Source organism: Protomyctophum parallelum (genome assembly GCF_964188405.1).
Source record: "Protomyctophum parallelum genome assembly, chromosome: 23".
Taxonomy (NCBI): domain Eukaryota; kingdom Metazoa; phylum Chordata; class Actinopteri; order Myctophiformes; family Myctophidae; genus Protomyctophum; species Protomyctophum parallelum.
Genome location: NC_139715.1, coordinates 33,920,818 through 33,941,590, shown reverse-complemented (window position 1 = coordinate 33,941,590; position 20,773 = coordinate 33,920,818). Strand labels below are relative to the sequence as shown.

Sequence of the window (20,773 nt, the reverse complement as noted above, 5' to 3'; positions counted from 1 at the left end):
CTGCAGAGCGTGACGTTATTTCATAGTAATGAACACTGCAGAGCGTGACGTTATTTCATAGTAATGAACGCTGCAGAGCGTGATGTTATTTCATAGTAATGAACACTGCAGAGCGTGACGTTATTTCATAGTAATGAACACTGCAGAGCGTGACGTTATTTCATAGTAATGAACGCTGCAGAGCGTGATGTTATTTCATAGTAATGAACGCTGCAGAGCGTGACGTTATTTCATAGTAATGAACGCTGCAGAGCGTGACGTTATTTCATAGTAATGAACGCTGCAGAGCGTGACGTTATTTCATAGTAATGAACGCTGCAGAGCGTGACGTTATTTCATAGTAATGAACGCTGCAGAGCGTGACGTTATTTCATAGTAATGAACGCTGCAGAGCGTGACGTTATTTCATAGTAATGAACGCTGCAGAGCGTGACGTTATTTCATAGTAATGAACGCTGCAGAGCGTGATGTTATTTCATAGTAATGAACGCTGCAGAGCGTGATGTTATTTCATAGTAATGAACACTGCAGAGCGTGATGTTATTTCATAGTAATGAACGCTGCAGAGCGTGATGTTATTTCATAGTAATGAACGCTGCAGAGCGTGACGTTATTTCATAGTAATGAACGCTGCAGAGCGTGATGTTATTTCATAGTAATGAACGCTGCAGAGCGTGACGTTATTTCATAGTAATGAACGCTGCAGAGCGTGACGTTATTTCATAGTAATGAACGCTGCAGAGCGTGACGTTATTTCATAGTAATGAACACTGCAGAGCGTGATGTTATTTCATAGTAATGAACGCTGCAGAGCGTGACGTTATTTCATAGTAATGAACGCTGCAGAGCGTGACGTTATTTCATAGTAATGAACGCTGCAGAGCGTGATGTTATTTCATAGTAATGAACGCTGCAGAGCGTGACGTTATTTCATAGTAATGAACGCTGCAGAGCGTGATGTTATTTCATAGTAATGAACGCTGCAGAGCGTGACGTTATTTCATAGTAATGAACGCTGCAGAGCGTGACGTTATTTCATAGTAATGAACGCTGCAGAGCGTGACGTTATTTCATAGTAATGAACACTGCAGAGCGTGACGTTATTTCATAGTAATGAACGCTGCAGAGCGTGACGTTATTTCATAGTAATGAACGCTGCAGAGCGTGACGTTATTTCATAGTAATGAACGCTGCAGAGCGTGACGTTATTTCATAGTAATGAACGCTGCAGAGCGTGACGTTATTTCATAGTAATGAACGCTGCAGAGCGTGACGTTATTTCATAGTAATGAACGCTGCAGAGCGTGATGTTATTTCATAGTAATGAACGCTGCAGAGCGTGACGTTATTTCATAGTAATGAACGCTGCAGAGCGTGATGTTATTTCATAGTAATGAACGCTGCAGAGCGTGATGTTATTTCATAGTAATGAACGCTGCAGAGCGTGACGTTATTTCATAGTAATGAACGCTGCAGAGCGTGACGTTATTTCATAGTAATGAACACTGCAGAGCGTGACGTTATTTCATAGTAATGAACGCTGCAGAGCGTGATGTTATTTCATAGTAATGAACGCTGCAGAGCGTGATGTTATTTCATAGTAATGAACGCTGCAGAGCGTGACGTTATTTCATAGTAATGAACGCTGCAGAGCGTGACGTTATTTCATAGTAATGAACGCTGCAGAGCGTGACGTTATTTCATAGTAATGAACGCTGCAGAGCGTGACGTTATTTCATAGTAATGAACACTGCAGAGCGTGACGTTATTTCATAGTAATGAACGCTGCAGAGCGTGATGTTATTTCATAGTAATGAACGCTGCAGAGCGTGACGTTATTTCATAGTAATGAACGCTGCAGAGCGTGACGTTATCTCATAGTAATGAACGCTGCAGAGCGTGACGTTATTTCATAGTAATGAACGCTGCAGAGCGTGACGTTATTTCATAGTAATGAACGCTGCAGAGCGTGACGTTATTTCATAGTAATGAACGCTGCAGAGCGTGACGTTATTTCATAGTAATGAACGCTGCAGAGCGTGATGTTATTTCATAGTAATGAACGCTGCAGAGCGTGATGTTATTTCATAGTAATGAACGCTGCAGAGCGTGACGTTATTTCATAGTAATGAACCCTGCAGAGCGTGACGTTATTTCATAGTAATGAACACTGCAGAGCGTGATGTTATTTCATAGTAATGAACGCTGCAGAGCGTGATGTTATTTCATAGTAATGAACGCTGCAGAGCGTGACGTTATTTCATAGTAATGAACGCTGCAGAGCGTGATGTTATTTCATAGTAATGAACACTGCAGAGCGTGATGTTATTTCATAGTAATGAACGCTGCTGAGCGTGATGTTATTTCATAGTAATGAACGCTGCAGAGCGTGACGTTATTTCATAGTAATGAACACTGCAGAGCGTGATGTTATTTCATAGTAATGAACGCTGCAGAGCGTGATGTTATTTCATAGTAATGAACGCTGCAGAGCGTGATGTTATTTCATAGTAATGAACGCTGCAGAGCGTGACGTTATTTCATAGTAATGAACGCTGCTGCAGAGCGTGACGTTATTTCATAGTAATGAACACTGCAGAGCGTGATGTTATTTCATAGTAATGAACGCTGCAGAGCGTGACGTTATTTCATAGTAATGAACGCTGCAGAGCGTGACGTTATTTCATAGTAATGAACGCTGCAGAGCGTGACGTTATTTCATAGTAATGAACACTGCAGAGCGTGACGTTATTTCATAGTAATGAACGCTGCAGAGCGTGACGTTATTTCCCCCTCTAATACGAGGCTAATGGGGAGTCAGGTGTCAAAGATGTCTCGTTAATATATGTATGTGTGTGTGTGTGTGTGTGTGTGTGTGTGTGTGTGTGTGTGTGTGTGTGTGTGTGTGTGTGTGTGTGTGTGTGTGTGCGTGCTCACCCTCATGGTCGTGCCCCTGACCCCAGCGTGCCTGTGTGTGTGTGGGTGTGTGTGTGTGTGTGTGTGTGTGTGTGTGTGTGTGTGTGTGTGTGTGTGTGTGTGTGTGTGCGTGCGTACCCTCATGGTCGTGCCCCTGACTCCAGCGTGCACGGTGAGCGAGCACTGCCGCGTGGTGCGGATGCTCTCCATGACCAGGCACAGGATGCTCCGCCCACTCTCCCTGGACTGACGAATCAGACAGTGGTCCATGTCCACCTTTCTGCCAATCAGAAGAAGGAGTTAATTACGACGCCCCCCCCCCCCCCAAGGGAGTTCCAGCTAAATGATAGTTTGTAACCAAATGGCTCTGTAACTCTGAGAGTGTACACAAAGTTTCATTTGTACACTCTCAGAGTTAAATTAACATTGATTTTACAATATTAATTGGGGGTCTCTGAGATAGACATGCCATTAAATGGGGGTCCGTAGACTAATGCATGTCAAACTGGGGGTCCGTAGACTAATGCATGTCAAACTGGGGGTCCGTAGACTAATGCATGTCAAACTGGGGGTCCGTAGACTAATGCATGTCAAACTGGGGGTCCGTAGACTAATGCATGTCAAACTGGGGGTCCGTAGACTAATGCATGTCAAACTGGGGGTCCGTAGACTAATGCATGTCAAACTGGGGGTACATAGACTAATGCATGTCAAACTGGGGGTACATAGACTAATGCATGTCAAACTGGGGATACATAGACTAATGCATGTCAAACTGGGGGTCCGTAGACTAATGCATGTCAAACTGGGGGTCCGTAGACTAATGCATGTCAAACTGGGGGTACATAGACTAATGCATGTCAAACTGGGGATACATAGACTAATGCATGTCAAACTGGGGGGTCCTTGAAATTAGCGGGGTTGAGAATCTCTGCTAGAAGCGTAACGATCTTCTCTTATTTTAAATTTCCAATATTAAAATCTATGTTTGAATACACACGTCTACATATTCTAGAACCTACCTGGAGTTGAGCTCCCTCAGTAGGATGGGTCTATTCTAGAACCTACCTGGAGTTGAGCTCCCGTAGTAGGATGGCTCTATTCTAGAACCTACCTGGAGTTGAGCTCCCTCAGTAGGATGGGTCTATTCTAGAACCTACCTGGAGTTGAGCTCCCTCAGTAGGATGGGTCTATTCTAGAACCTACCTGGAGTTGAGCTCCAGTAGTAGGATGGGTCTATTCTAGAACCTACCTGGAGTTGAGCTCCCTCAGTAGGATGGGTCTATTCTAGAACCTACCTGGAGTTGAGCTCCCGTAGTAGGATGGGTCTATTCTAGAACCTACCTGGAGTTGAGCTCCAGCAGTAGGATGGGTCTATATGGAACCTACCTGGAGTTGAGCTCCCTCAGTAGGATGGGTCTATTCTAGAACCTACCTGGAGTTGAGCTCCCTCAGTAGGATGGGTCTATTCTAGAACCTACCTGGAGTTGAGCTCCATGCAGTAGGATGGCTCTATTCTAGAACCTACCTGGAGTTGAGCTCCATGCAGTAGGATGGGTCTATATGGAACCTACCTGGAGTTGAGCTCCAGCAGTAGGATGGGTCTATATGGAACCTACCTGGAGTTGAGCTCCAGCAGTAGGATGGGTCTATATGGAACCTACCTGGAGTTGAGCTCCATGCAGTAGGATGGGTCTATATGGAACCTACCTGGAGTTGAGCTCCATGCAGTAGGATGGGTCTATATGGAACCTACCTGGAGTTGAGCTCCAGCAGTAGGATGGGTCTATATGGAACCTACCTGGAGTTGAGCTCCAGCAGTAGGATGGGTCTATTCTGGAACCTACCTGGAGTTGAGCTCCATGCAGTAGGATGGGTCTATATGGAACCTACCTGGAGTTGAGCTCCAGCAGTAGGATGGGTCTATATGGAACCTACCTGGAGTTGAGCTCCAGCAGTAGGATGGGTCTATATGGAACCTACCTGGAGTTGAGCTCCAGCAGTAGGATGGGTCTATATGGAACCTACCTGGAGTTGAGCTCCATGCAGTAGGATGGGTCTATATGGAACCTACCTGGAGTTGAGCTCCAGCAGTAGGATGGGTCTATATGGAACCTACCTGGAGTTGAGCTCCAGCAGTAGGATGGGTCTATTCTGGAACCTACCTGGAGTTGAGCTCCATGCAGTAGGATGGGTCTATATGGAACCTACCTGGAGTTGAGCTCCAGCAGTAGGATGGGTCTATATGGAACCTACCTGGAGTTGAGCTCCAGCAGTAGGATGGGTCTATTCTGGAACCTACCTGGAGTTGAGCTCCATGCAGTAGGATGGGTCTATATGGAACCTACCTGGAGTTGAGCTCCATGCAGTAGGATGGGTCTATATGGAACCTACCTGGAGTTGAGCTCCAGCAGTAGGATGGGTCTATATGGAACCTACCTGGAGTTGAGCTCCAGCAGTAGGATGGGTCTATATAGAACCTACCTGGAGTTGAGCTCCAGCAGTAGGATGGGTCTATATGGAACCTACCTGGAGTTGAGCTCCAGCAGTAGGATGGGTCTATTCTGGAACCTACCTGGAGTTGAGCTCCATGCAGTAGGATGGGTCTATTCTAGAACCTACCTGGAGTTGAGCTCCATGCAGTAGGATGGGTCTATATGGAACCTACCTGGAGTTGAGCTCCATGCAGTAGGATGGGTCTATTCTGGAACCTACCTGGAGTTGAGCTCCATGCAGTAGGATGGGTCTATTCTAGAACCTACCTGGAGTTGAGCTCCATGCAGTAGGATGGGTCTATTCTAGAACCTACCTGGAGTTGAGCTCCATGCAGTAGGATGGGTCTATATGGAACCTACCTGGAGTTGAGCTCCAGCAGTAGGATGGGTCTATATGGAACCTACCTGGAGTTGAGCTCCAGCAGTAGGATGGGTCTATATGGAACCTACCTGGAGTTGAGCTCCAGCAGTAGGATGGGTCTATATGGAACCTACCTGGAGTTGAGCTCCAGCAGTAGGATGGGTCTATATGGAACCTACCTGGAGTTGAGCTCCAGCAGTAGGATGGGTCTATACTAGAACCTACCTGGAGTTGAGCTCCAGCAGTAGGATGGGTCTATATGGAACCTACCTGGAGTTGAGCTCCCTCAGTAGGATGGGTCTATACTAGAACCTACCTGGAGTTGAGCTCCAGCAGTAGGATGGGTCTATATGGAACCTACCTGGAGTTGAGCTCCAGCAGTAGGATGGGTCTATTCTAGAACCTACCTGGAGTTGAGCTCCAGCAGTAGGATGGGTCTATATGGAACCTACCTGGAGTTGAGCTCCAGCAGTAGGATGGGTCTATACTAGAACCTACCTGGAGTTGAGCTCCAGCAGTAGGATGGGTCTATATGGAACCTACCTGGAGTTGAGCTCCAGCAGTAGGATGGGTCTATTCTAGAACCTACCTGGAGTTGAGCTCCAGCAGTAGGATGGGTCTATATAGAACCTACCTGGAGTTGAGCTCCAGCAGTAGGATGGGTCTATATGGAACCTACCTGGAGTTGAGCTCCCGTAGTAGGATGGGAACCTCCACCTCGTGCTTGGTGACGATCCCGAAGGAGGCTTTGACCGCCACGGAGTCCGATCCGTCGATGTTGAATCCCACGTCGTGGATCAGGTGGTTCCCCAGTTTACCGTTCACCGCCACGTCCGATTTATCCTCATAGTTCAGGAGCTGATAGGAGGACACACCTAGGTGGAGGAAACACAAGGAGCTGATAGGAGGACACGCCTATAGGTGGAGAAGACACAGGTTCAACGGGCTTGCCCAAGGACACTTCGACATGTGCACAGGAGGAGGAGGAGCCGGGATTCAAACTGCCGACCCATGGATCATTAGATCATGAAAATCTACGAATTAAGAACTGATGTTGTCAAACTTATTGTATTGGAGTAAAAGTACAAGATTTTACTCTGAGATGTGGTAGAAGCAAAAGTACTGAAGATTGAAAATACTAAACGTAAAAAAATAAAAGTACTTTTATAAATACAATATACAATATACAATACAATACAATACAACATACATGTTTAAAAGCTTATTATACCCCAATCTCTCTCCCCTTTTCCTGTCTGTGTACTGTTCACTATCAATAGAGCGGCGCAGTCCCTCCCCCTTTCAGAACAACGAACGGCCCAGGAAATGAAAACGCAATGCATTTCTCCCATAGGCAGTTCTTATTTAATTTATTTAAAGACCTTTTAAGCGTCGTACGAAGCCAACTCTTGTCGTGACAAATCATGACAACACACACAATATTTTGGACCAAACAAATAATTACAAAGAAGAAAAACAACAAAAAAAGTGTTGTAACCTGCCGTTTTTCTCTACTTTCTAATTCTTTGTTTGGCCCGAAATATTCTGTGTGTTGTCATGATTTGTCACGACAAGAGTTGGCTTCGTACGACGCTTTAAAAGGTCTTTAAATAAATTAAATAAGAACTGCCTATGGGAGAAATGCATTGCGTTTTCATTTCCTGGGCCGTTCGTTGTTCTGAAAGGGGGAGGGACTGCGACGCCCTATAAGGACATGGAACACCCCAAAGCAAAAAAGAAAATAAAGAAAAAAAGCCTATTATATGCATGGATAAGGGAATAGCAGTTGAGGAAAGTATACCGTTTTTTTTAAGAGACCAAAATAAATAGGTTTTGTCAAGCAATAAGACACATTTTAAGAGGAGACCAAAATAAATAGGGTTAGTATATAGTCCATATTATTATTTTATATTATATGACACACAGTTTAAGTACAGACATGTGCCCAGATCAATAAACATATGAAAACTACACAGAGAAATACAGATTGCTATTACGACGTTAGACTAAGGTTAAACATCACATTGTAACGGTATACCGGTGTAGCCTAAAACTAGACACATTCTATGTGTCTAAAACTAGACACATTCTATGGCCACATTTTAATGTCACATTATCACTATAGACCAGTGGTTCTTTATAAAACTAGACACATTCTATGGCCACATTTTAATGTCAAATTATCACTATAGACCAGTGGTTCTTTATAAAACTAGACAAATTCTATGGACACATTTTAATGTCACATTATCACTATAGACCAGTGGTTCTTTATAAAACTAGACAAATTCTATGGACACATTTTAATGTCACATTATCACTATAGACCAGTGGTTCTTTTTAAAACTAGACACATTCTATGGACACATTTTAATGTCAAATTATCACTATAGACCAGTGGTTCTTTATAAAACTAGACACATTCTATGGACACATTTTAATGTCACATTATCACTATAGACCAGTGGTTCTTTATAAAACTAGACACATTCTATGGACACATTTTAATGTCAAATTATCACTATAGACCAGTGGTTCTTTATAAAACTAGACACATTCTATGGACACATTTTAATGTCACATTATCACTATAGACCAGTGGTTCTTTATAAAACTAGACAAATTCTATGGACACATTTTAATGTCACATTATCACTATAGACCAGTGGTTCTTTTTAAAACTAGACACATTCTATGGACACATTTTAATGTCAAATTATCACTATAGACCAGTGGTTCTTTATAAAACTAGACACATTCTATGGACACATTTTAATGTCACATTATCACTATAGACCAGTGGTTCTTTATAAAACTAGACACATTCTATGGACACATTTTAATGTCACATTATCACTATAGACCAGTGGTTCTTTATAAAACTAGACACATTCTATGGACACATTTTAATGTCTAATTATCACTATAGACCAGTGGTTCTTTATAAAACTAGACACATTCTATGGACACATTTTAATGTCACATTATCACTATAGACCAGTGGTTCTTTTTAAAACTAGACACATTCTATGGACACATTTTAATGTCAAATTATCACTATAGACCAGTGGTTCTTTTTAAAACTAGACACATTCTATGGACACATTTTAATGTCAAATTATCACTATAGACCAGTGGTTCTTTTTAAAACTAGACACATTCTATGGACACATTAACATAGGTAACGGTATACCCGTGTAGCCTAAAACTAGACACATTCTATGGCCACATTTTAATGTCAAATTATCACCAGGCCAGTGGTTCTCAAACACTGGACCGGGGACCACCAGTGGTCCCTGAGAGCGTTCCAGGTGGTCTGGGGACCCACTGGTGGTCCCTGAGAGCGTTCCAGGTGGCCCCCAGCTACATTATGGAGAGTATACAAATGGATCCTTTTAGATCTCACTCTTGAGAGTATAACATGAAACCAAATGGACCCTTAAGCCATTTGGTTTAGTTAAATTATTGTTAAAAAAAAAATGTCATCAACGTTTGCCTGTTATCTCTCCTAATGACGCCACATACTGTAGAGACAGCGTTGAAATGTGGACAAAATCTTATGCAAAGATAACAGAATATTCTAGGTTTAGGTTTTGATGGTGGTCCGTGGCTCAAATGCAGAATAAATATTGGACCTTGATATGAAAAAGGTTGAAAACTAGAGATGTGCGATAGATAGATAGCCTATTGAAATTACGACCGATACCCGAGTATTATTATTATTTGCAGGGTCATATCGGGCGATACAGACGAGTACACAAATGAAATGTAGAATTTAGCCATTGACGGTCACATTATTATTATTACGCCGATATACCGGTATTTGGCATTTTTCTGGCCGATACGATCACACATTATCCCATTTTGGGGCGGGAACCCCTTTTGGTGTTATAGCATTAAGTTATGTTTTATAGCTATTGAAAAATAGCAGACCTACAAGCTCGTAGCGCGCCACTCGGTGGCGCGCTATGAGCTTGTAGGTCTGCTATTTTTGAAAAATCGAACGAACGACTGACATAGAAACAAAGAAAACTGTCAGGATGTAGAAGACGTTTATAGAATCTGATCTCGCTAATACGCCGGTTTTGAGTTATCGATCCGATACCGGTATAGGCTACAGTATATGGCATTCTTCTGGCCGATACGATCACACATTAATAATAATTTAATAATAATTAATACCGTACCCGCGGTGATCTCCTTCTCGCCGACGAGGACGTCCTTGAGGGAGAAGGCGGTGCTGGCGTACTTCACCTTCTTCCAGAAGCGGCGTCTCCTGCGTCGCCGCGTGACCAGGCTGAGGGGCTGGTAGTGGTCGGCCTCGCTCAGGCTGGGCACGGCGATCAGCCGGCCCGTGTCGCCCACCTGCTTCACAAAGTTCTTGGTCGCCGCGGCAAACATCTCCACGAGAGACAACAACGCATGTACAGTATGTATGAGGGGGGGTGTACTGTACACAGTATATGTACTGTATACCGTGTGTAAAAGGTTTCTATTTTTTTAAATATAATATACTGAATAAAACGAGTGAATATAGAGCTATGTGAAAACACAGCCTGTTGGCATCAGTGGTGCAGAGTGAGAGTCTCCCTGCTCGCCCGATGCGTAGCAGCCCTTTGTATAATGCATGCTGTAAGGTGATATTTTACGTGTGTGTGTGTGTGTGTGTGTGTGTGTGTGTGTGTGTGTGTGTGTGTGTGTGTGTGTGTGTGTGTGTGTGTGTGTGTGCGATGTGCGTGTGTGTGTGCGTGCGTGTGAACCTGATCTCATGTAGGACGGCCCTTCGTCCCTGGCTGTATACCAGCTGTCACTCGACAGCAATTACAGGTGAGCTTGTCTTCATTTGACTTCTCGTGTCCGTCTGTTTTATACAAAATGACATTTTCCAAAAGGCTGCAGCCTGCAGGGCAAAAGGGATTATATCTGCAACTGTATAATTAATTAACGCCCCCGGGATTCGAACCCGTGTGGAAGTCCTCCAGTATCTTAAGCACTAGACCAAAGGGATATCTCCCTATGTGACCTTTGAGGCCATCAGGCTGAGGCTGTGAGCCACTCACCCCCCTTTTGACGACCTCTCACGGCCCAACGGGGGAAACCCGATCTGGGTCACGGCACCATTTGTAAACGCCCGGGATTCGAACTCAGGTCTCCAGCTGTGTGGACGTCCTCCAGTATACATATTCTGACCTGAGATCAGATTCATACAAGGTTTCCGCCGGACACACACTGGTCCTGATGAACCCATTCTGACCTGAGATCACATTCTAAAAATGTCAGTCGCTCTTCGATTTTTCAAAAATAGCAGACCTACAAGCTCGTATCGCGCCACTCGGTGGCGCGATATGAGCTTGTAGATCTGCTATTTTTCAATAGATAAAGCATAACATGATGCTGACACCAGAATGGGTGCCCGGTCAGAATGGGTTAAAGGGATTGTGACATTAAAAAAAAGGTTTTGTAATTGTTCTTATTTATTTTTTTAAGGTTTTCTAATCTCAATTGCACCCAAAAAACATGAACTTTTAAACATTCAGTAGATTTTCTGTGATCTGGGGTTTTCTGGCTCAAACAGGTGCTCTGATTTGCCGGGCAGATTGTGACAAGATCCTGCAAATCCCCATATATGTCAATGGGATTTGCCAGCAGATGTCACTGTTTTCACTGTGTTGCCTGTTTTCATTGTAGCTCAAAAGGCTTCCAAACCCCAAAGAAAACTTCAGACCACAGAAAATCCACTGAATGTTCAAAGTTCAGGTTTTTTGGGGTGTAATTGAGGTCATAAAACCTAAAAGAAAAAAGAAAAATAAATGAAAATGAATGTCATAAAACCTTTAACACATTCTGAACGGGAACCCATTTTGGTGTTAGCATCATTTTATGCTTTAGCTATTGAAAAATAGCAGATCTACAAGCTCATAGCGCGCCACCGAGTGGCACGCTACGAGCTCGTAGGTCTGCTATTTTTGAAAAATCGAAGAACGACTGACATTTTTTTAGAATCTGATCTCAGGTCAGAATGGGTTCATCAGACCAGTGTGTGTACAGTGGAAACCTCATATGAATCTGATCTCAGGTCAGAATGGGTTCATCAGACCAGTGTGTGTCCAGTGGAAACCTCGTATGAATCTGATCTCAGGTCAGAATGGGTTGAGGACATCAGAATGAGGCTGTGAGCCATGCAGCTCTGCTACTCAACACCACCACCTGCTGGGGCACATTCTACCAATGTAGTAGAATCTGCAGTTCTCACACTTTTAAGGTTTTTCAAAAAATGTTCCAACATATTATACGTAGCAGATGTACAAGCTCTCTGTGAGCACTAACCTGCTTGTAAATGGTACAGTATATGGTATAGCGCTTTTACATAGATTGTGCATTACATTCACACACACACACACACACACACACACACACACACACACACACACACACACACACACACACACACACACACACACACACACACACACACACACACACACACACACACACACACACACACACACACACACACACACACACACACACACACACACACACACACACAGATGGCGGAGGAAACCATGCAAGGCACCAACCTGCACATCTTCAGAAAACTGCCATGATTTAGTAGACATTTGTAGAATCTGGTTCAGGTTAAATGTGTCAGAAACCTCTCCCTGTCTGCCGTCTGTCTCGCTGTAAAACAAGTGGTACATTCAGGTTAAAGGAGAATTCCATACTAAAAGGCTTTCTCACCTTTCTTTGTAGTTGTTACGTCCCCACCAAAGAGGTCCAGGTGTTATTTGTAGTTGTTACGTCCCCACCAAAGAGGTCCAGGTGTTATTTGTAGTCGTTACGTCCCCACCAAAGAGGTCCAGGTGTTATTTGTAGTTGTTACGTCCCCACCAAAGAGGTCCAGGTGTTATTTGTAGTTGTTACGTCCCCACCAAAGAGGTCCAGGTGTTATTTCGTGCAAAAACTCCTTTTTAGGGTAGGGGCTATTTCCCCTACCATAAGCCCTAAATGAATTGCATTGAATTGAATGGGGCTATGGGGTGTTGTGCTAATTCGCTTATTTCCATCGCTCAAAATTATAATTTCTTTGTATATATCCTCTCTTCATAATGTAAATAATATCCCAAGCGGCACACTTTACTACTTCTTTAGATGGAAATAAGCGAACTAGCACAACACCCCATAGCCCCATTCAATTCCCATTCAATGCAATGCAATTCATTGAGGGCTTATGGTATAGGGGAAATAGCCAATAAGGAGTTTTTGCACAAAATAACACCTGGACCTCTTTGGTGGGGACGTAACAACTACAAAGAAAGGTAAGAAAGATAAGAAAGGGCCATTCTGGGCGGGCACCCCTTTTGGTGTTAGCATCATGTTATGCTTTAGCTATTAGAAAAATAGCAGATCTACAAGCTCGTAGCGCGCCACCGAGTGGCGCGCTAGGAGCTTGTAGATCTGCTATTTTTGAAAAATCGAAGAACGACTGACATAGAAACATGACTTTTTCAGAAAACTGGTCAGGATGTAGAAGAACATTTATAGAATCTGATCTCAGGTCAGAACGGGTTAAATGTGTCAGAAACCTCTCCCTGTCTGCCGTCTGTCTGTCTGTAAAACAAGTCGTACACACAGAGACGTTGTGTCTAGACAGGCTGCGTTATACAGTTACAGTTACAGTAGACCTAAAATGGGAATTCCCACACCTGGCGGCTGGCCAAATAAATTACCTTTCCCCCCACGGGGGGGGGGGGGGGGGGACGGACACGTGTTGAGTTATGCAGAAAATAATGTCTGTGGTAAAAACTCATAAAACTATGAATTTCTACGACATAAATTACACGCCCACACTAATTATATACCATGCAGGCCTCCTCCTGTTTTCTGTGCTCTGCGTCTACCCTATATAATATCTTCACTGAAAATAGATCTACAAGATCACAATGTTATAGCATAATATTTGTGTTAAATGTGATGTTTTTCATCATATTTAAGAGATTACGTTATTCGTTTTAGACCATCTTCTAACACATTAGCTGTTTATTTGTATTTATTTCCTTTTACATTAAAATAATTAGTGGCTATGAATAAGCTGAGGCACATAGTTATCAACTGCATTCTGTTTTTTTAACTGATTTTAGACGACAGCACTGTTTGATCTGAAATGTATACATTGAATTGATTCCAACCACTTCCGTTTCATGTAATAGGACACTTTAGGGGCTATATCTTAACTGTATATTTAAATTATTTGAAAAGGTTTTTAAAAATAGTAAAACACAAAAAGGCAAATACGTTTAGGGATAATTGGGGGTAAGGCCGCGGCACAAGATAGGGCCCCTATAGTATCCCATGAAAACATCCTGTAATATAATACTGTAAGAAAACACTTACCGTATGTTGTCAAAAACCACGAAAAGATGGGTTTTGGAAAATCCTCTGCAGGTGATTCTTTTTCCCAAGTGTTGGAGTTTTGGAAACGGGTGGTACGGAGGGCCATTCAGTGACGTACGACAAGCGCTTCCAAACTCCAACTGAAACTACAACATGACGTCACTGAGGTGACCACACCGAACTACAACATGACGTCACTGAGGTGACCACCAAACTACAACATGACGTCACTGAGGTGACCACCAAACTACAACATGACGTCACTGAGGTGACCACCAAACTACAACATGACGTCACTGAGGTGACCACCAAACTACAACATGACGTCACTGAGGTGACCACCAAACTACAACATGACGTCACTGAGGTGACCACCAAACTACAACATGACGTCACTGAGGTGACCACCGAACTACAACATGACGTCACTGAGGTGACCACCGAACTACAACATGACGTCACTGAGGTGACCACCAAACTACAACATGACGTCACTGAGGTGACCACCGAACTACAACATGACGTCACTGAGGTGACCACCGAACTACAACATGACGTCACTGAGGTTACCACCAAACTACAACATGACGTCACTGAGGTGACCACCAAACTACAACATGACGTCACTGAGGTGACCACCAAACTACAACATGACGTCACTGAGGTGACCACCAAACTACAACATGACGTCTCTGAGGTGACCACCAAACTACAACATGACATCACTGAGGTGACCACCGAACTACAACATGACGTCACTGAGGTGACCACCGAACTACAACATGACGTCACTGAGGTGACCACCGAACTACAACATGACGTCACTGAGGTGACCACCGAACTACAACATGACATCACTGAGGTGACCACCGAACTACAACATGACGTCACTGAGGTGACCACACCGAACTACAACATGACGTCACTGAGGTGACCACCGAACTACAACATGACGTCACTGAGGTGACCACACCGAACTACAACATGACGTCACTGAGGTGACCACCGAACTACAACATGACGTCACTGAGGTGACCACCGAACTACAACATGACGTCACTGAGGTGACCACCGAACTACAACATGACGTCACTGAGGTGACCACCGAACTACAACATGACGTCACTGAGGTGACCACCGAACTACAACATGACGTCACTGAGGTGACCACCGAACTACAACATGACGTCACTGAGGTGACCACCAAACTACAACATGACGTCACTGAGGTGACCACCGAACTACAACATGACGTCACTGAGGTGACCACCGAACTACAACATGACGTCACTGAGGTGACCACACCGAACTACAACATGACGTCACTGAGGTGACCACCGAACTACAACATGACGTCACTGAGCCGCGGTGAAGAGCAAACCACCACCACCGCTCCAGCCCTTCTCTCTGTTTTTACTCACCACCGCTCAACGTTATTTCAGCTCCGGTGGTCAGCTCACCACCGGAGCGGTGGTCACCTCACCACCGGAGCGGTGGTCACCTCACCACCGGAGCGGTGGTCACCTCACCACCGGAGCGGTGGTCACCTCACCACCGGAGCGGTGGTCACCTCACCACCGAAAATCCAGACTATGAATAGGCCTTTAGAGAAAGAATCACCTCGTCTTGACAGAAAGTAGCTCATAGCATGTCTACGGCGGGTTTCCCTGAAACAGTTTGAAAGAGGATAATTAAAGTTTTCTCTACAGCTGCAATGTTTGAGTTGAAAGTTGTTTATTACAAACAGATCGGAAATTCAATTTGGATCCATGGGGAGTCAATGGGAGGGTATTGCAACTGGAGATTCATCCCATTATATTAAAAAAAATGCAAATTGTGGCTGAGGGCCGATTCATACTCCTATTTTAGAGCCGAATAAAAGTGGGTTCGGCTCTGTAGAGCCTACAATGTGACGTCATTTGAGGTTCGGGGGGGGGGGGGGGGGGGGTACCGTCCTAAAGTCGTCTCTTCGGTGCTACTGAAAGTTTCTGACGAGCCGAAATCATTTGGGCTCTACAGCGCCGAAACAGCGTTAAAATAGGAGTATGAATCGGTCCTGAGTTTGCCCTTTGACTCACAATAGAAGACATACCTTTTTTATGGGGATAATATGAAGAATGTAACCCTACACGTATTTTTGATTTAGTTTTTTCTGTAATAATTATATCTGCTCTCCTCCCAGTCCCGACAGACAGACGCACGCACGCACGCACGCACGCACGCACGCACGCACGCACGCACGCACGCACAATGTAAATCGTCATGCATTGTAAAGGCCTAATCATAGTCCAGTTCTAGGCCTTTAGATTAATCAGACCAGTGTGTGTGTCCAGTGGGGAAACCTCGTATGAAATCTGATCTCAGGTCAGCAGAACGGGGGTTAAAAAATGTTTTCACACAATGAGGTCGTGCGCGGTCCTCGGGAGCGAGTAGCGCTCGTCCAGCTCTTTGGCGGAGGAACCGGAACCAGAACCGCCGCCGCCGGCGGCCGTCGGGCCTTGATGATGATGGCCCTGACCGGCGGGGGCCGCCATGGGGGGGGGTCCCCTCATGCTGCCCCCCCCCTGGCCCCCCCCCCCAGGCCCCCTCGCCGCCCGGTAGCGGGGTGGTGAGGCTGCGGCGCCGGTCGTCCAGGCCCAGGTAGGTGCTGACCTGAGACGAGCGGAGGCTCTTCAGGTGTCCGCGCGCCCGCCGCTCATACGCCTCCACGGGGGTCTTCTTGTACCTGGAGACGGAGAAAGGCACTATATAAGTGTACATTTACTTTAAGTACAATTTTGAGGTATTTTCCAATTTCCCCGATACTTTTGAGCTTAACCCGTTCTGACCTGAGATCAGATTCTAAAAAAAGATTCTTCTACATCCTGACAGTTTTCCATTCTGACCTGAGATCAGATTCTAAAAACGTCGTCTACATCCTGACAGTTTTCATTCTGACCTGAGATCAGATTCTACAAAAATGTCTTCTACATCTTCTACATCTCGTAGCGCGCCACTCGGTGGCGCGCTACGAGCTTGTAGGTCTGCTATTTTTCAATAGCTAAAGCATAGCATAATGCTAACACCAAAAGGGGTTCCCGCACCAAAATGGATTAAAGGAGAATTCCATGCTAGAAGGCTTTCTTACCTTTATTTGTAGTTGTTACGTCCCCCGCCAAAGAGGTCCAGGTGTTATTTGTAGTTGTTACGTCCCCACCAAAGAGGTCCAGGTGTTATTTGTAGTTGTTACGTCCCCACCAAAGAGGTCCAGGTGTTATTTGTAGTTGTTACGTCCCCACCAAAGAGGTCCAGGTGTTATTTGTAGTTGTTACGTCCCCACCAAAAAGGTCCAGGTGTTATTTGTAGTTGTTACGTCCCCACCAAAGAGGTCCAGGTGTTATTTGTAGTTGTTACGTCCCCACCAAAGAGGTCCAGGTGTTATTTGTAGTTGTTACATCCCCACCAAAGAGGTCCAGGTGTTATTTGTAGTTGTTACGTCCCCACCAAAGAGGTCCAGGTGTTATTTGTGGGACGTAACAACTACAAATAACACCTGGACCTCTTTGGTGGGGACGTAACAACTACAAAGAAAAGGTAAGAAAGCCTTCTAGCATGGAATTCTCCTTTAAGAGCGTCTGCTAAATACAATGCCTACATTGTAGTCTATGTGTGTGCACGGCGTGCGCGGTGCGTGCACGGCGTGCGCGGTGCGTGCACGTACTCACATCTTCAGCAGCAGCGATGAGAGAACCACCGACACAGAGGAGGCGGCCATGGCAGCAGAACCCATCCAGGGCTGGAGGACCAGACCCACCGGCATGAACACACCTGGTCAACGAGAACATGAACACACCTGGTCAACAAGACATGAACACACCTGGTCAACAAGAACACACCCACACCTGGTCAACAAGACATGAACACACCTGGTCAACAAGAACATGAACACACCTGGTCAACAAGACATGAACACACCTGGTCAACAAGAACACACCTGGTCAACAAGAACATGAACACACCTGGTCAACAAGACATGAACACACCTGGTCAACATGAACATGAACACACCTGGTCAACAAGACATGAACACACCTGGTCAACAAGAACATGAACACACCTGGTCAACAAGAACATGAACACACCTGGTCAACAAGAACACACCTGGTCAACAAGAACATGAACACACCTGGTCAACAAGAACACACCTGGTCAACAAGAACATGAACACACCTTGTCAACAAGAACATGAACACACCTGGTCAACATGACATGAACACACCTGGTCAACAAGAACATGAACACACCTGGTCAACATGAACACACCTGGTCAACAAGAACATGAACACACCTGGTCAACATGAACATGAACACACCTGTTCAACAAGAACATGAACACACCTGGTCAACAAGAACATGAACACACCTGGTCAACATGAACACACCTGGTCAACAAGACATGAACACACCTGGTCAACAAGACATGAACACACCTGGTCAACAAGAACATGAACACACCTGGTCAACATGAACATGAACACACCTGGTCAACAAGAACATGAACACACCTGGTCAACAAGAACATGAACACACCTGGTCAACAAGAACATGAACACACCTGGTCAACAAGAACATGAACACACCTGGTCAACATGAACATGAACACACCTGGTCAACAAGAACATGAACACACCTGGTCAACATGAACATGAACACACCTGGTCAACAAGAACATGAACACACCTGGTCAACGAGAACATGAACACACCTGGTCAACAAGAACATGAACACACCTGGTCAACAAGAACATGAACACACCTGGTCAACATGAACATGAACACACCTGGTCAACAAGAACATGAACACACCTGGTCAACATGAACACACCTGGTCAACAAGAACATGAACACACCTGGTCAACAAGAACATGAACACACCTGGTCAACAAGAACATGAACACACCTGGTCAACATGAACATGAACACACCTGGTCAACATGAACACACCTGGTCAACATGAACATGAACACACCTGGTCAACAAGAACATGAACACACCTGGTCAACATGACATGAACACACCTGGTCAACATGAACATGAACACACCTGGTCAACAAGAACATGAACACACCTGGTCAACGAGACATGAACACACCTGATCAACAAGAACATGAACACACCTGGTCAACATGAACACACCTGGTCAACAAGAACACACCTGGTCAACGAGACATGAACACACCTGGTCAACAAGAACATGAACACACCTGGTCAACATGAACACACCTGGTCAACGAGACATGAACACACCTGGTCAACAAGAACATGAACACACCTGGTCAACAAGAACATGAACACACCTGGTCAACATGAACACACCTGGTCAACAAGAACATGAACACACCTGGTCAACAAGAACATGAACACACCTGGTCAACATGAACACACCTGGTCAACAAGAACATGAACACACCTGGTCAACGTGAACACACCTGGTCAACAAGAACATGAACACACCTGGTCAACAAGAACATGAACACACCTGGTCAACATGAACATGAACACACCTGGTCAACATGAACATGAACACACCTGGTCAACAAGAACATGAACACACCTGGTCAACATGAACACACCTGGTCAACAAGAACAAGAACACACCTGGTCAACAAGAACATGAACACACCTGGTCAACATGAACATGAACACACCTGGTCAACAAGAACATGAACACACCTGGTCAACAAGAACATGAACACACCTGGTCAACATGAACATGAACACACCTGGTCAACAAGAACATGAACACACCTGGTCAACAAGAACATGAACACACCTGGTCAACAAGAACATGAACACACCTGGTCAACGAGAACATGAACACACCTGGTCAACAAGAACATGAACACACCTGGTCAACAAGAACATGAACACACCTGGTCAACGAGAACATGAACACACCTGGTCAACAAGAACATGAACACACCTGGTCAACATGAACATGAACACACCTGGTCAACATGAACATGAACACACCTGGTCAACAAGAACATGAACACACCTGGTCAACATGAACACACCTGGTCAACATGAACACACCTGGTCAACATGAACACACCTGGTCAACAAGAACATGAACACACCTGGTCAACATGAACATGAACACACCTGGTCAACAAGAACATGAACACACCTGGTCAACGAGAACATGAACACACCTGGTCAACAAGAACACACCTGGTCAACATGAACACACCTGGTCAACATGAACATGAACACACCTGGTCAACAAGAACATGAACACACCTGGTCAACATGAACATGAACACACCTGGTCAACAAGAACATGAACACACCTGTTCAACAAGAACATGAACACACCTGGTCAACATGAACATGAACACACCTGGTCAACAAGAACATGAACACACCTGGTCAACGAGAACATGAACACACCTGGTCAACATGAACACACCTGGTCAACAAGAACATGAACACACCTGGTCAACAAGAACATGAACACACCTGGTCAACGAGAACATGAACACACCTGGTCAACATGAACACACCTGGTCAACAAGAACATGAACACACCTGGTCAACAAGAACATGAACACACCTGGTCAACAAGA

The 20,773-nt window shown here is 44.7% G+C and overlaps 2 protein-coding genes across 2 annotated transcripts in view; both read right to left on the bottom strand.

Annotated features, from left to right (window-relative positions):
• The window catches only part of pjvk (pejvakin), a gene marked incomplete at both ends in the record, with an annotated part of 15,827 nt that extends 5,654 nt beyond the window's left edge, over positions 1-10,173 (bottom strand). Inside the window, 3 exons of the mRNA XM_083758554.1 lie at positions 3,055-3,196; positions 6,452-6,647; positions 9,960-10,173. Of these exons, the coding sequence (XP_083614680.1) occupies positions 3,055-3,196; positions 6,452-6,647; positions 9,960-10,173 (552 nt within the window). The remainder of the gene's footprint in view (positions 1-3,054; positions 3,197-6,451; positions 6,648-9,959) is intronic.
• A 6,386-nt stretch (positions 10,174-16,559) lies between these two features.
• LOC310854035 (copper-transporting ATPase 2-like) overlaps positions 16,560-20,773 on the bottom strand; it is a gene marked incomplete at both ends in the record, with an annotated part of 47,780 nt that continues 43,566 nt past the window's right edge. The window contains 3 exons of the mRNA XM_083758511.1: positions 16,560-16,679; positions 16,750-16,891; positions 17,871-17,973. Coding sequence (XP_083614637.1) covers positions 16,560-16,679; positions 16,750-16,891; positions 17,871-17,973 — 365 coding nt within the window. The remainder of the gene's footprint in view (positions 16,680-16,749; positions 16,892-17,870; positions 17,974-20,773) is intronic.